We start from the raw sequence: 14,250 nt of genomic DNA, 5'->3' as shown, positions 1-14,250 counted from the left end.
AGTGTAAACTGGTTATTAAGTGACCACGGAGCTGTATATATTAACTTATTGGCGGTTGTTTAACGGGTGGTGTAAATGTACCCTATGTTGGCAGCCACACCACAGAGATTTTAGAGTTAAGCATAGTGTGATCTTATTCTTAAGCTCTGCTGTAAAAAAAAGTCTGTTTTTAAAATATATGGTCCATTAATGAGTGACATAAAAAGGCATAATTGGCAATAATAATATTAAAGAAGTTGTACCAAGATTGGGAGTTATTAGTGATGAGTAAGCACTACCGTACTTGTAATGAATAATGCTGAGTGAGCACTATCATGCTCAGCACTTGTAACAAGTAGTGATGAGAATTACCATGCACGGGTGCATGTTACTCGTAATGGGTAGTGATGAGCAACCACTACCATGTTGGGGTGATAAGTACTCATAACAAGCAGTGATGAGCGAGCTCTACCATGCTCAGAAAGAGCAGTGATGAGTGAGCTCTACCATGCTCGGAAAGAGCAGTGATGAGCGAGCTCTACCATGCTCGGAAAGAGCAGTGATGAGCGAGCTCTACCATACTTGGAAAGAGCAGTGATGAGCGAGCTCTACCATGCTCGGAAAGAGCAGTGATGAGCGAGCTCTACCATGCTCGGAAAGAGCAGTGATGAGCGAGCTCTACCATGCTCGGAAAGAGCAGTGATGAGCGAGCTCTACCATGCTCGGAAAGAGCAGTGATGAGCGAGCTCTACCATGCTCGGAAAGAGCAGTGATGAGTGAGCTCTACCATGCTCGGAAAGAGCAGTGATGAGCGAGCTCTACCATGCTCGGAAAGAGCAGGGCTGAGCGAGCTCTACCATGCTTGGAAAGAGCAGTGATGAGCGAGTTCTACCATGCTCGGAAAGAGCGGTAATGAGCGAGCTCTACCATGCTCAGAAAGAGCAGTGATGAGCGAGCTCTACCATGCTCGGAAAGAGCGGTAATGAGCGAGCTCTACCATGCTCGGAAAGAGCAGTAATGAGCGAGCTCTACCATGCTCGGAAAGAGCAGTGATGAGCGAGCTCTACCATGCTCGGAAAGAGCAGTGATGAGCGAGCTCTACCATGTTCGGTACTCATAAGGAAAAGTGATAAGCGAGCACTACTATGCTCACGTGCTTGGTACTCATAACGAATAGTGATGAGCGAGCACTACCATGCCTGTAATGAGTAGTGATAAGTGAGCACTATCATACTCGGGTGATCGGTGCTCGTAATGAGCAGTCAGACCCTCGGACTGGCTCGACTCATGTACCGAATATAATGGAAGTCAAAGGAAAGCTCGAGCGGCTTCAATAGAGACTGTCATGTTTCATTTTCTCTTTGGTGAGACAAGTTCTAAAAAAATAATGTCTTCCCAAATACTTATAGAGTGTAAGCTTTTGCCTTCACTCCTCGTTTGTGAGGTGAATTTACTTCAGACTTCGATGTGAAGCTCTGGGGCTTGTATTATATTACAAAGCACTGTTCTGTCAGCACTCCATTATCAGGTTCATGTCTCCCTCCTCATACCATTATGATATAGAAAGCTCTCAGTAACTTCTCATATAGGACACCCCAAAATTACAGCACCCTAAGCTCGCGTTTCGCTTCTAACCGGACCCACTTCTTCTTGTTTCCAGGCAAATTTCGCAACCGCGAGCAAGTTCTGTCTCCAGACTTTGTTTTGCTTTCATCCCCTCCCCCTCACACAATAACAAGACACGAAATGGAAACAGGAGGAGGAGCCAGCGAGCAGAAGTCCGGATCCGCACTGCAACAGGCGCCACTCACGGGACAAAGCGTTCTGATTGGCTGGCCGCAAGTCCCAGCTCTCTCTCATTGGTTGAGGCGCAAGTAAGGCGGAGGCAACACTCCATTTTTTTTCCCCTTACTTAGCTGGGAAGGTCGCGCAGAGAGTTGTGAGTTGGACGTGAAGAGGGCGAGTGAGAGGAGCTGAGCGGAACCTGCACCGTACTGTGGAGCTACTGAACCGGTACCGAGAGTGAGCGGCAGTGGGGCGTCACCACAGAGGGGACACAGGCGAGGAGCCGCTGCTGTTGTGGAAGAAGTCTTGGTAAGTTCCTGCCTTCCTCGGTCGCCATGTTCAGCTGGCTGCGCTCTACTTCTTTGTTCCCCTGCGTCGCTTACGTCACCCTCAGCTTTCAGCCCGAACTTCCCTAACGGGACCCCGGGGGCCACCGGCTTATTGGGAGCTGTGTGCCCCATTGTTGTGCTGGGAGCTGATAGAGGGCGGGGCGGGAAATGCCATTTATAGACACTCATGGTGGGTTGTGTAGGGGTTTTTTTTTTTTGTTTTTTTTCTTCTCCTGTTTTTGTTTTATTTTTATACATTGTTGCTGGTATATACATATACAGCATATACATAAGGGTCACAGCTTTACCCCAAACAGTCATACAGCTGAGCAGGCTACGTGGTCACTGTCTACCCAGGTGGAACCATCTTTGTTTGTTTTCTCTTAAAGTGACAGCAGATGTTTTGTCCGTGCTGTATATGGGTGGTCGGGAGAGCCCGGCTGTTGGCTTAGTTCATGGTGGCATTCTGTGCCTGTATTGTGTACACTGCCCCTCGCTCCTCCTCCTTATTGATGACGTTTTGTTTTTCTTCTTTTTTAAAACAGCTGTATAGACTTCAGTTCTCAATATCCCCAGCAGCTTTCTGCCAAGGGGATTCATGTTGGTTTTGGATCTTTACTGGCCCATGAAAAACCAGTCTGGCAAGTGGAAGTGTGGATCACCGAGGGTAACACAGTCCTTATCGCATCTGAGATCGAGAAAAGGAGTGGAGGCAATAGACGGATCTGCTGCAAGGTAAATACTCGAGACTGTCTACGGAGAGGTTATGGCGGACGGGGATAGGGTAATTTATTAGTAACGCTGTACTGGAGATTGTTCCTCCAGTGTCGTCACCCTTCTCTTCCTGTACTTGGCTATACCACTAGTGCCTGGTACTATGTAAATCATACTTGTGGTGGTTTGTTTCTTTTTGGGAGTAATGACCATACATAAAGAAGGGTGTTGCGTTTTTTTATTTTTGTATTAAAACTAGTGATTATGAAATCAAGTATATTTAATACAAAATTAAAATCACTGCTTATTTAGTTTTTATTTGTAATTTTACTGGGGGCTGCAATGATGGATTTGCTGTGTGTAACGACAGTTACTCACTCCTTTTATGGCAGCCCCTGTGCATAGAGAACAGTGGTCGGGATCCGACCCCACTTAGTAACGTTAGAGTAGGCGTCTGCTGTGACCTGGATGTCCCCCCTGGGCTGTCCAGATCACGGCAGAGGGAGGCGCCATCATTGTGGATCTCATGGCGTATGCTGTTTTGCTCCACTTTACCCCTCCCCTGTCAACCGCTGGGATGTGTGAGTTCGGGGTGCAGGGCCGCCTCCCCTATCTTCCCCCCCCCCCCCCACCCCCGTTACCGTATCCAATGACATCCCCCTTCCTCCACTCTACCCACCCTTGCGCGCTCACCCCCCCTCCCCTACTGCTGCCGTCGCCCCTCCCGCCGTTTCTGTCTGTCTCCAAAGACACCCCCCACTACCACTGCCTCCCCCTCTCCATTACCGTCTCCAATAACACCCCCTTCCTCCGCTCTACCCAGTCCCCGCGCCGTGTGTGTCTCTGCATGTGAGTACCGGCGCCCCTCCCCACCACCGCCGCTGCGACAGTCTCCAATATCACTCCGCGCTCGCTCAACACCCCCCCCCCCCCCCCACCTGTTTGGCCTGTGTGTACCGATGATACTGTCTGCAGAGCTGTGTATCTAATCCTGTCCTTTGTGATACTCGTCCTTGGTGACACTTTTAGACATTTCTGGTCACCAACAAAATGGCTCCGCACTGTGTCCCTACATATCATTCCCTGTTATCCCTTGGAAACACCCAGATTGGGAGGGGGAGGTGACATCACACAAAGGAGAGCAGATTCTGCCCACTTTTACTGCAGCTGTAATCCAGGCTATTTCTACAGTGGGATTTCTGTAGGATTTCAGCAACAGCTCCCCCTAGTGTTTAACAGTGGAAAATCTCAAAATTTAATTTTAATTTTTTTTTTATATTTTGCTCAATTAAACAAATAATATTTAAACAAAACATTAATACTTTACATTTTTTTCAGTTATTGATTTTTTTTTTTTTTTTCTTTTGGACGACCCCTTCCCTTTAAAGAAAATAGATATATCACCTACAGATGTGTTATGTATAAATTACATTTTCTAATTGAAAAACACTCACTCACTACCTCAAGGTGAACTGCTCCTACCAGAATACAAATTTAATAGAAACCTAAGAACATAAATATATAAACAGGTTTCACGAATTATTACATTTCATTTACTCTGAGATGATTAAGTGTAACACTTCTGTGCTCGTTACAAATAAAACTAATTCTGATTTATTTTCCTCACTTTTATTGTGCCATCAATTCGACAGAGCTTCATAGCCAGTATAACGTTAATGTTGGCACAGTGCATTGACAGCTATGTAAGGGTTCATTCACATGTGATAGTGTAGGTGTTTTTTATTTATTTATTTATTTATTTTTTCTTGTTTTTGACTCTGCAATATGATTCCCCAGGTCAGTACAAGTTCGTAGATAACCAACATGTAGTTTAACTTTATCTAAATAGCGGAAAAAACAAATTCAGAAGATTTGTATTTAAAAAAAAAAAAATAAATAAAATACAAATTTGCGATTTCCCAAGACCTGCAGTGTTGTAATTTTTCGGGATCTGAGGCTCAGTGACTTAATAATATTTTATTTATTTATTTATTTATTTATTTATTTATTTTTTTTGTCTTGTGCTGGCATTTTTCTTCATTATACAATTTTTGGATAATGCATGTTTTGCTCTCCTGTTACTGCGTTTTTAACGTTTAATACGATGTGTACTGATCAGATTAATTTTATATTTTGATGGATCGGACATTTCTGAGCACAGCAATACATGATTGATGAGCGAGATCTAATTATTAGTAGACCTTTGGTGCGGTAGAAATGAGTCAATATGTGCATGGAAATGGAGCTGATCCCTGGAGAAATGGTACCACTTCTACAGGAATCAGTCCCATTTCATATCAGGAGTGCTGAATACTCATTTACTGGGAGTACTACCCCATCCCATTGTAATAACTTAGAGATGTTTACAATGATTATTTAGTTGTTAAAATACCTTTTGGTATCTGAGTAATTGTACTAACATGGAGAATCATTTGCCGCCCCAACATAAAATAAGTGGTTGTTAGGGGTGCTTCACACACAGCGAGCTCGCTGCCGAGATCGCTGCTGAGTCACGCTTTTTGTGACGCAGCAGTGACCTCATTAGCGATCTCGCTGTGTGTGACACTGAGCAGCGATCTGGCCCCTGCTACGAGATCGCTGCTCGTTACACACAGCCCTGGTTCGTTTTCTTCAAAGGCGCTCTCCCACTGTGACACACAGATCGCTGTGTGTGACAGCGAGAGAGCGACGAATGAAGCGAGCAGGGGAGCAGGAGCCGGCGTCTGGCAGCTGCGGTAAGCTGTAACCAAGATAAACATCGGGTAACCAAGGTGGTTACCCGATATTTACCTTAGTTACCAGCCTCCGCCGCTCTCACGCTGCCTGTGCTGCCGGCTCCGGCTCTCTGCACATGTAGCTGCATTACACATCGGGTTAATTAACCCGATGTGTACTGTAGCTAGGAGAGCAAGGAGCCAGCGCTAAGCAGTGTGCGCGGCTCCCTGCTCTCTGCACATGTAGCTGCTGTACACATCGGGTTAATTAACCCGATGTGTACTGTAGCTAGGAGAGCAAGGAGCCAGCGCTCAGTGTGCGCGGCTCCCTGCTCCCTGCACACAGCTAAGCGGTGTGCGCTGGTAACTAATGTAAACATCGGGTAACCATACCCGATGTTTACCTTAGTTACCAGTGTCCGCAGCTTCCAGACGCCGGCTCCGTGCAAGCGCAGCGTCGCTTGCACGTCGCTGCTGGCTGGGGGCTGGTCGCTGGTGAGATCTGCCTGTTTGACAGCTCACCAGCGACCATGTAGCAGCGATCCTGACCTGGTCGGATCGCTGCTGCATCGCTAAAGTGTGAAGGTACCCTTAGGAAACAAAGAAATACTAGCTGTAGCCTATGTTAGAATGCCTAAAGTGATACCATCTCCTATTAAATCCCATCTGGCTCCGTTCCTCCTTGTGACTCTGTATATTGGGTACTGCTGAAGTTATCATTTCTGCCTTCTAAGATTCAAGGGTGCACTATAGTGTATGTGAAATCCTGCAATGATTGGCTGTGGTTATATGGCTCCCCTGACTCATACTGATATGGTATATCAGAGAGCTGAGATCCCAGTATCTGCTTATGAGATAGGGAGTCACAATTCTCTTCCCTGCTTTCCAGAAGGAGTCCATGAGGCTGCTTTCACACCTCCGGTTTTTCCTTTTTTTTTTTTTTTTTTTTTTGCATAGACTAACATTTGTGCCGCATGGGCTTGCGATCGGTCCGTTTTTTGTCGCATGCGGCAGATTTAGCCGATGCGGCGGCTGGATGGAACGCTGCCTGGCACGTTTTTTGGTGCGGCAAAAAAAGCGCATCGCGCCGCATCCAGCCGATGCGGCGCATTTTCCTATGCATGCGGCAAAAACCGGACGGGCCGCATGTAACAAAAAAAAAAACCGTATGCAAAGGATGCGGTGTTTTCATCGCATCTGTTGCATAGGTTTCACAGTCTGATTGAGCTGCACTGCTCAAACCGGATGTGTGAAAGCAGCCTTAGTCAGATGGAGAAGACAGGCTGATACTGCCTCACAAAGACATGGAACTAATCTGTCACTTGCATTTGGTTAGACGTCGACAGCACAAGTGTATTGTCATGAGGCTGAGCGCTGGCTGCCACTGCACAGCTAGAGACCTGATGGGAAATGTAGGGGAGCTGTATTGGATGAAGTTGGTCATGGCAGACAACTGATGTATGGGAAATACAGAATGCATCCACCTCCCGTTTATTGATCTATGCTGCGTTATATAGGCTAAAATATATAATGACTTAAAATTGTCATAAGTTGCCTCAATTTCTACATGGTGTGACCTCTAGGGTCAGGCATGATGAAGTATCCCATAAGATTAGATGGTGTATTTGTACTTTGTTTATGGTGTGGTTTTTTTTTTGTTTTTTTTTTTATGCTGACATGGCCATTTTCTTGTTTTTTAGGTGACATAAATTTTGAAGATGGGTGGAGGTGAACGATGCAACATTCCTGTTCATCAGCACAGACCTAGTGTTGGCAAACAGAACAACCGGCAGACATTATTAGAACGCAACAATAACCTGAATACGTCTCATAGTAAAGACAGAGGTCGTGGTCAAGCTGGACTGGCATGGCAGGCCATGCAGAACAGGGGCATCAACAATAATAACCGGTCTTCAAACCAGAACTGGAATTCTGGTTTATATGGATCCAATAACCTCTTGAATAACCAGAATTATGCTGGTGCCAAATTTAGTGAGCCACCATCACCAAGTGTTCTTCCAAAACCTCCAAGCCACTGGGTACATTTGTCTTGTAATCCTGCCGATAAAGAGTTTATGTCCTTCCAGCTTAAAACGCTGCTGAAGGTCCAGGCCTGAGCAGCTTGGACCAAATCAGTACAGCATTTACAGACAATTGCAGAGTAGCATAAAGACTGTCACTTCTATTTGTATTTTTCTATTGTATCATTAGGCACATAAACGAATATGGACTTGCTCTGCCTAAGCTCGGAGCAAGACTGAACGATCTGGAGAAACTTCTGTGAAGACTTCTGCATGGGATGCACTTTTTTTATTTTTTTCTTCAGCATATTTTGAGCATATCTCAATGAACTTGTTAGTCTACTCAATCTATGTTCATGCAATACTTTGCACTTGACATAAAACTGTGAATCCATGGAACGCTGGCAGGGAATGAGTAGCACTGCCCAGCTAGCCTTCATATGAGCTTCACTGTTTTGCATATTCTGTAGGGTCTGCAGGGATGACTTTAAATCAAATTTTTTTTTTTTTTCTTTTCTCATTTGTATAGGTTGTATTAATCTAGTATAAAAGGATTAATCTTGCCTATCCACGTCAATGTGACTTACATTTTCAAACCATGGCTGTCTCTTCCCCTCTCCAGTTTTAGGCTTGTCCTGCCATCACTTGTCTGCTGAGCAAGTATGAGTCTATTTGAATATGTGCCAATTGAACTGCATGTTTGCACTGCCAAAGTTATATATTTTTTTTTTTTTTTTTTTCCCCTCATTTCTATTTATCGTGCCATCCCTCATTCTGGTTGTACCACCTTCCCCCTCTTTTTAGTACCTCTCACTACTAGTGATGAGCGAGCACTAACATGCTTAGGTGTTCAGTACTCAAAACAAGAAGGTCAGACACTTGGACGGGCTCGGCTTGTGTATAGAGTATAATGGAAGTCCATTGAAAATGTAAGCATTGCTAGTTTCCCATTGACTTCCATTATACTTGGTACAGAAGCCCATCCAAGTGTCCGACCTGCTCATTTGTTGTACTGAGCATGGTAGTGCTCTCTCATTACTGCTTTTGCACCACCATCCCAGTTTCCTCCTTTTTAATGAACACCCATGTTGGTTGTGTGTCTTTGGAGACTGTCACTTTATTTACTATATCCAATACATGCAAACAATTTTATTTTCTGTCATTTTTAAATTAATGAAAGAGTGCTGAACCTGAAATAGACCATATAAGCACAGTGTTGCTAATATGATCTATTGATGTATTTTTATAGTGATATTGGTCTGTTTTTCAGGTTTAGGGCTCGTTTTAGCATTTCTAATGTTGAGACATTCATTCTTCCAATAAACTCAGAGGCGGGTTGACGGGATGTATCAAATCCATTTAATCTTTGTATTAGTCTTACCATTTCTCTAAAAACGGGTAGGAGTTTGTGGAGCGGTGACCACTAGCCAAAAGATTTTCTAGAAATCGGTGTAAAATTTAGCTGAATTACCCCCACCCCACGTTTTACAGCTGGCTCTGATTTCAGTATGTGCGGTATGGACAGCATAATGATGTGCGTCTTTATAACCATCCTGAAATCCCAGTTTTGATTACCCATATTTTTTTTCAGTGTAATTGTGAGAGACCTATAACTTGTTTTCCTGTCTCCCCCTCCCCCACCCTTACAGTGATGGCCTTTGTTGCTACTCTGCAATTATCTTTAGGCTAGCTTATAGTTACCAGAATTTAACAGTTCTGTAAATACCTGTAAAAGTTGTAGCATATGTAAATGAAAGCAGGAAAGTCTGCGGAGATAAAGTATTTTTTAGTACAAACTGCTGAATGTAGTCATGCATAAGCCATGGCTTCAAATATTGAATATTTTGTTAAGAGAACACAGTGTGTGTGTGTCCGTAGCCTTTGCACAAAGTGCCAGTATAAATACATACACGTTCTCGTGTTATCAATTGTAACTGGTTCTGTAGTGGGATTGGTGCAAATGAAGCATTTAATTATTTTATACATATAAAATTAAAAAAACTAAAAAAAAAAAAAACTAAACAAAACAGCTGCTCAGATCTGATGGCAACACATTGTTTTTGTATAAATAGATGTATTTTTCTATTTTGTAGGCCGAGTACTCCCACTGCTCTGCCTCAAAGCTGTAAATAGATGTTATAGTAAATGAGTATATATGAAATGTTGCTCAGATTGCATGAACTAAACATGAATTGCACTGTGTGGGCCTTCATTCCATTACTTGGGAGTATTCCATTATCCAAATTTTGGATTTTTGATCCTATGAATTTTTTTTTTTTATTACATTTGTGAAGGTGGAATAACACAAAGCCCAACTTGAATGCTCTTATACTTTCAACAACTGCCTTACCTCTTTGACAACTTGGATTCCTGTTATCAAAAGACTGGACATTCCTTTGAAATAACTGCTTGTCTAAAATTGATATCCTTCTAGAATATTTGAGGTTTGATGGACTGTAATTTCACATGTGAGAATAGCACTTTGCGTTATATTGTCCAGTTATATCCACAATTATGCTAAATGTCTTTTACCGGATCATGTCAGTTTACAAAAGACTTTGTAACATGTTTTATATATGTGGACTGTGAATTGTAATATACATGCTTGGGCAGGCCTCAGTTCATCATTGTGCCCCCCTCCCCCAGTTCGCAGAAATGGTTTTAATAGTGACTTTGTTTACACCTTTTAAAGGCTCTCTCCCACATCAATGCAATTCAGTCTGATGTTGGATCACAGTGCACAGATTGGCCACGTCTCTCCTGACTGGAGTGTGATAGCGTCATAGAAATATCTGCAGCCGTCAGGCTCAGGACGGGAGAGCCGCAGCCAGTCTGCATTGCGATCTGAGTGATTTGCATGGAGATGTGAAAGAGACCTAATTCAGATGAGACTTTTCAAAATATTGCATTAGTCTACTCCAGTCCTGTAAAATCTGAAATTTAATGTGACATTTTTAGAAATTCTAAAGTATGCAACTTTTTGCAAATAAAACCTTTTGAGGTTTGTGTGCAAAAGTCATCAACCCACATGCAGTTTTTAAGAATTTGGTGCAAGAAATGACATTAAGGCCCTGTGCGTAAGAAATTTCGAGTCTGAAAGATTAGCGCACTTGCGTTCACAAAACGCACCAATATCTCATGCGGGTAAAAATGCAGTGTGCGCACAGGGCCTAACTCAAAAGGGGGGAAAAAAAACTAAAAACAAGTGCAAATGATGAATCTGGGGCTTGATCCTGAAATGTGTCCATTGCAGAGTTATGACTGGAAATTTTTTTTGTATGGTTCTTATTCAAAACAGGAAGCGATCTAATGGGAAACGCACTGTGCCAGGTCAAAGGGTTTTCTTGGGGTCTGTGTACACGATCCATATTGTCAGTGTTTTGGATGCAGCAAAAATACTCTGCTTCCAAAATGCTGGTAACACTGATCGTGTACCCATACCCTTACATGGCTGAGACTGATTTGTATTTTTAAAAGTGGCAACAGTATTACATTTACAATGCTTTAATTGGAAATAGTTAACCAAGTAATTGTGCCTACAAATGTGGCACTTCTTGCACTTTTTATTCTTTGTACCTTCTGTATTGCACTTAGACTCCGTTTATCTCATAGTCCATTTTTAATTCTGCAATGGAGACAGTTTACTGTGCAATCCATAACTTTTTTTTTTTATTTTTAATAGAAAAATAAATTCCAATGGCCTGAGAAGATGTAGAATGGCACGTTAGCTGCTAGTTGACTGCCTCCACATTAGGGACTTCTTTACGTGTAATAGTGCTATGAAAGTGTGACCCAATTTTGCAGTAAATTGTGTTTCATGAGACGTGCTTTTTGTTCCTGTAAGAGTATGCGCACTGTAAAGCTTTAATACTGACAATCTTACATTTCAATGGCAGACGGCTGTCTGCTAATCAGTACTGCTAAGACTGCTTTAATAGCAAAGTACATTTCCATCCCAAGAGCAAGCATCAAATGATTTAGCAATCTGGATTTATTTTTTCCTGTTTATTTGTAATGGGCAAGCATTTCTTGAATACTGCTGTGCTGTATTCACTTATTTTGGAAATTGTTACAATGTGACTTGTATGTAAAATTCATCTATTTATACATGAAGAATGTGTCAGCAGCATTTATAGTTATACGAACTATGGAGAAAAATAATTGGCATATAATTAGGTTTACGTATTCCCTCTACTCCATAGTTCTGTTTCAAAATGCCCAAATTGAATTGGCTTATAAATTTCAAGTAACAAAAAAAATTGGTTAAAAATAAATAAAACAAGCTTTCTTCCCCCCCAAATTTGTCTTGTGGTTTTATGTTGGAGACTTGAACTGGATGGGATTTGTTAAGTAAGAGTTTGGGTGCATGAATTCCATTTTTGCACAAAAAAAGTATTCTATGTGAATATAGCCTATTTTGTCTTTTGCACCATTCCATTGCCAAATGAGGCATCCATAACAAATTAAGATAATGGAGAAACAGATTCTTAAAATTAATACTTTTAACATAAATAAGACTTTAACCTAAAACAGGGATGCCTAAGGGCCACAATAAAACTAAGGGGTAATAACATCTTTGACACTTATGTCAAGCTATATTGAAATCAGTGTGACATTGCCTCTAATGGTTTGCTGTGGTATTGCAACCGCAACACTTCAAAATGTGTTTATATATATATATATATATATATATATATATATATATATTAGTGTGTGTGTGTTCTAAAATCACATGATGGCAAGTTGCACAGATATTGTCGCAACTTTTGGGAGAGCTTTTTTTGTGTGAAACATGTCACTGTATAGCCCTAAGTATTCTTATACACAGTGTAAGGCTCCCTATATATACAGGTTAAGCTCCCAAGTAGGCTACCCATATACAGTAGGAGTCCACACTTAACCCTCTATATATGGTATGAGCCCTCTCATAGCCTCCCTATATTCGGTATGAGCTCTACATAGCCCTCCTATATACAGCCACACATCTCACTCCCGGTCCCCCGATGTTCTGCTCTGGTCTCCAGTGCAGCCTCTCTGCACAGCAGATGCAATGAAGTGACATATTCGCATCTGCTGTGTCAGTCACACACTGATGGAAGAAGGAGCCGGCGGCTCCATCCTCAACCCCTGTATTCACAGCTATCTACATCCTGAAGATGAAATGAAACCACCTATAGCACAATCTGGTGGAAAAAACGGAGTTACATACTTTACTATGCCTAGACACCACTTCTATGCCTATAGCTGCCACCGGTCTCAAGTTGATGGCAGTGGACACACTGTAGACTATACTTATATTAAGGTACCTAGTCCTGTAAGCTTTGATCAGTTTATCTTCTGATCACAAGGTGAACCCCTGTACGTGGGAATCTACACTAACAGATTTGCCTCTTCAGGGCTTGCACCCACAAATTTAAACTGTTTTGTTAGCTGATGGGTCTATAATGTTTTAGCAAACTATTTGCTAAGTACCACTATTTTATGTAGCATCCACGCAGTTGAAAATTCATGTACTTAAAGGGAAGGTATCGCGGTTTTTTATTTTTGTATTAAAAATAGTGATTATGAAATAAAATATTTCTAATACAAAATGAAAATCGCAGCTTATTTAGTTTTTATTTAATTCTTATTTTACTGGGGGCTGCCATGCTGGATTTGCCGTGTGTGTAACGACAGCAACTCCTTCCTTTATGGCAGCCCCTGTGCATAGACTGATAGTCGGGCTCCGACCCCATGAAGTACGTTACAGTGGGCGTCTGCTGTGAACTGGATGCGCCCCCTGGGCTGTCCAGAACACAACAGAGGGAGGAGTTCAGCGCCATTATTGTGGAGCTCACAGCGTGTGCTGTTTGCTCCACTTTACCCCTGTCAACCGCCGGGATGTGTGAGTACGGGCCGCCTTCCCTCCCCTCGTTACTGTCTCCGATGACATCCCATCCCTCCGTTCTCCCCAGCCCCTGCTCTGCCTCAGCTACTGCCGCTGCCCCTCCCCCCCCCCCCCCCCACGCCATTACAGTCTCCAATGACACCCCCCTCCCTCCGTTCTCCCAAGTCCCCGCTCTGCCCGCTGTGTGTGATTGTGTGTGTGTGTGTGGCACAAGGTCCCTATCAGGGGTGATTGTGTGTGTGGCACAAGGTCCCTATCAGGGGTGATTGTGTGTGTGGCACAAGGTCCCTATCAGGGGTGATTGTGTGTGTGGCACAAGGTCCCCATCAGGGTTGAGTGTGTGTGTGCGTGCGCCACTGCATGTGAGTACCTGTGTGTACCGGTGATACTGTCTGCAGGGTTGTGTATCTAATCCTATCCTGTGTGATGTCTGCTGAGCTGTGTATCTAATCATGTCCGGTGTGATACTGTCTGCTGAGCCGTGTATCTAATACTCTCCTGTGTGATACTGTCTGCAGGGCTGTGTATCTAATCCTATCCTGTATAATACTGTCTGCACAACTGTGTATCTAATCCTATCCTGTGTGATGCTGTCTGCTGAGCCCTGTATCTAATCCTGTCCTGTGTGATGCTGTCTGCTGAGCCATGTATCTAATCCTGTCCTGTGTGATGCTGTCTGCTGAGCCATGTATCTAATCCTGTCCTGTGTGATACTGTCTGCAGAGCCGTGTATCTAATCCTATCCTGTGTGATACTCCTGCTGTCCTTGGTGACACTTTAGACATTTCTGGTCACCAGGAAAATGGCTGTGCATTGTGTCC

At 43.2% G+C, this 14,250-nt stretch overlaps 1 protein-coding gene across 1 annotated transcript; it reads left to right on the top strand.

Annotated features, from left to right (window-relative positions):
- The first annotated feature begins 1,889 nt into the window (after positions 1 to 1,889).
- Positions 1,890 to 9,559, top strand: PNRC2 (proline rich nuclear receptor coactivator 2). Its single transcript, XM_075336102.1, has 3 exons — positions 1,890 to 2,073; positions 2,639 to 2,828; positions 7,222 to 9,559. Exon 3 carries the CDS (start codon positions 7,240 to 7,242, stop codon positions 7,636 to 7,638), a length of 399 nt encoding a protein of 132 aa, XP_075192217.1. The 5' UTR covers positions 1,890 to 2,073; positions 2,639 to 2,828; positions 7,222 to 7,239; the 3' UTR covers positions 7,639 to 9,559.
- Positions 9,560 to 14,250: the final 4,691 nt, after the last annotated feature.

Source organism: Anomaloglossus baeobatrachus, chromosome 2 (genome assembly GCF_048569485.1).
Source record: "Anomaloglossus baeobatrachus isolate aAnoBae1 chromosome 2, aAnoBae1.hap1, whole genome shotgun sequence".
NCBI lineage: Eukaryota > Metazoa > Chordata > Amphibia > Anura > Aromobatidae > Anomaloglossus > Anomaloglossus baeobatrachus.
The sequence above is the reverse complement of the archived record's forward strand: the minus strand, read 5'-3'. Positions and strand labels throughout refer to the sequence as shown.

Excerpts from the sequence above, each read along its gene's own strand:
- PNRC2 (XM_075336102.1), top strand. The coding sequence starts at position 7,240 with ATGGGTGGAGGTGAACGATGCAACATTCCTGTTCATCAGCACAGACCT.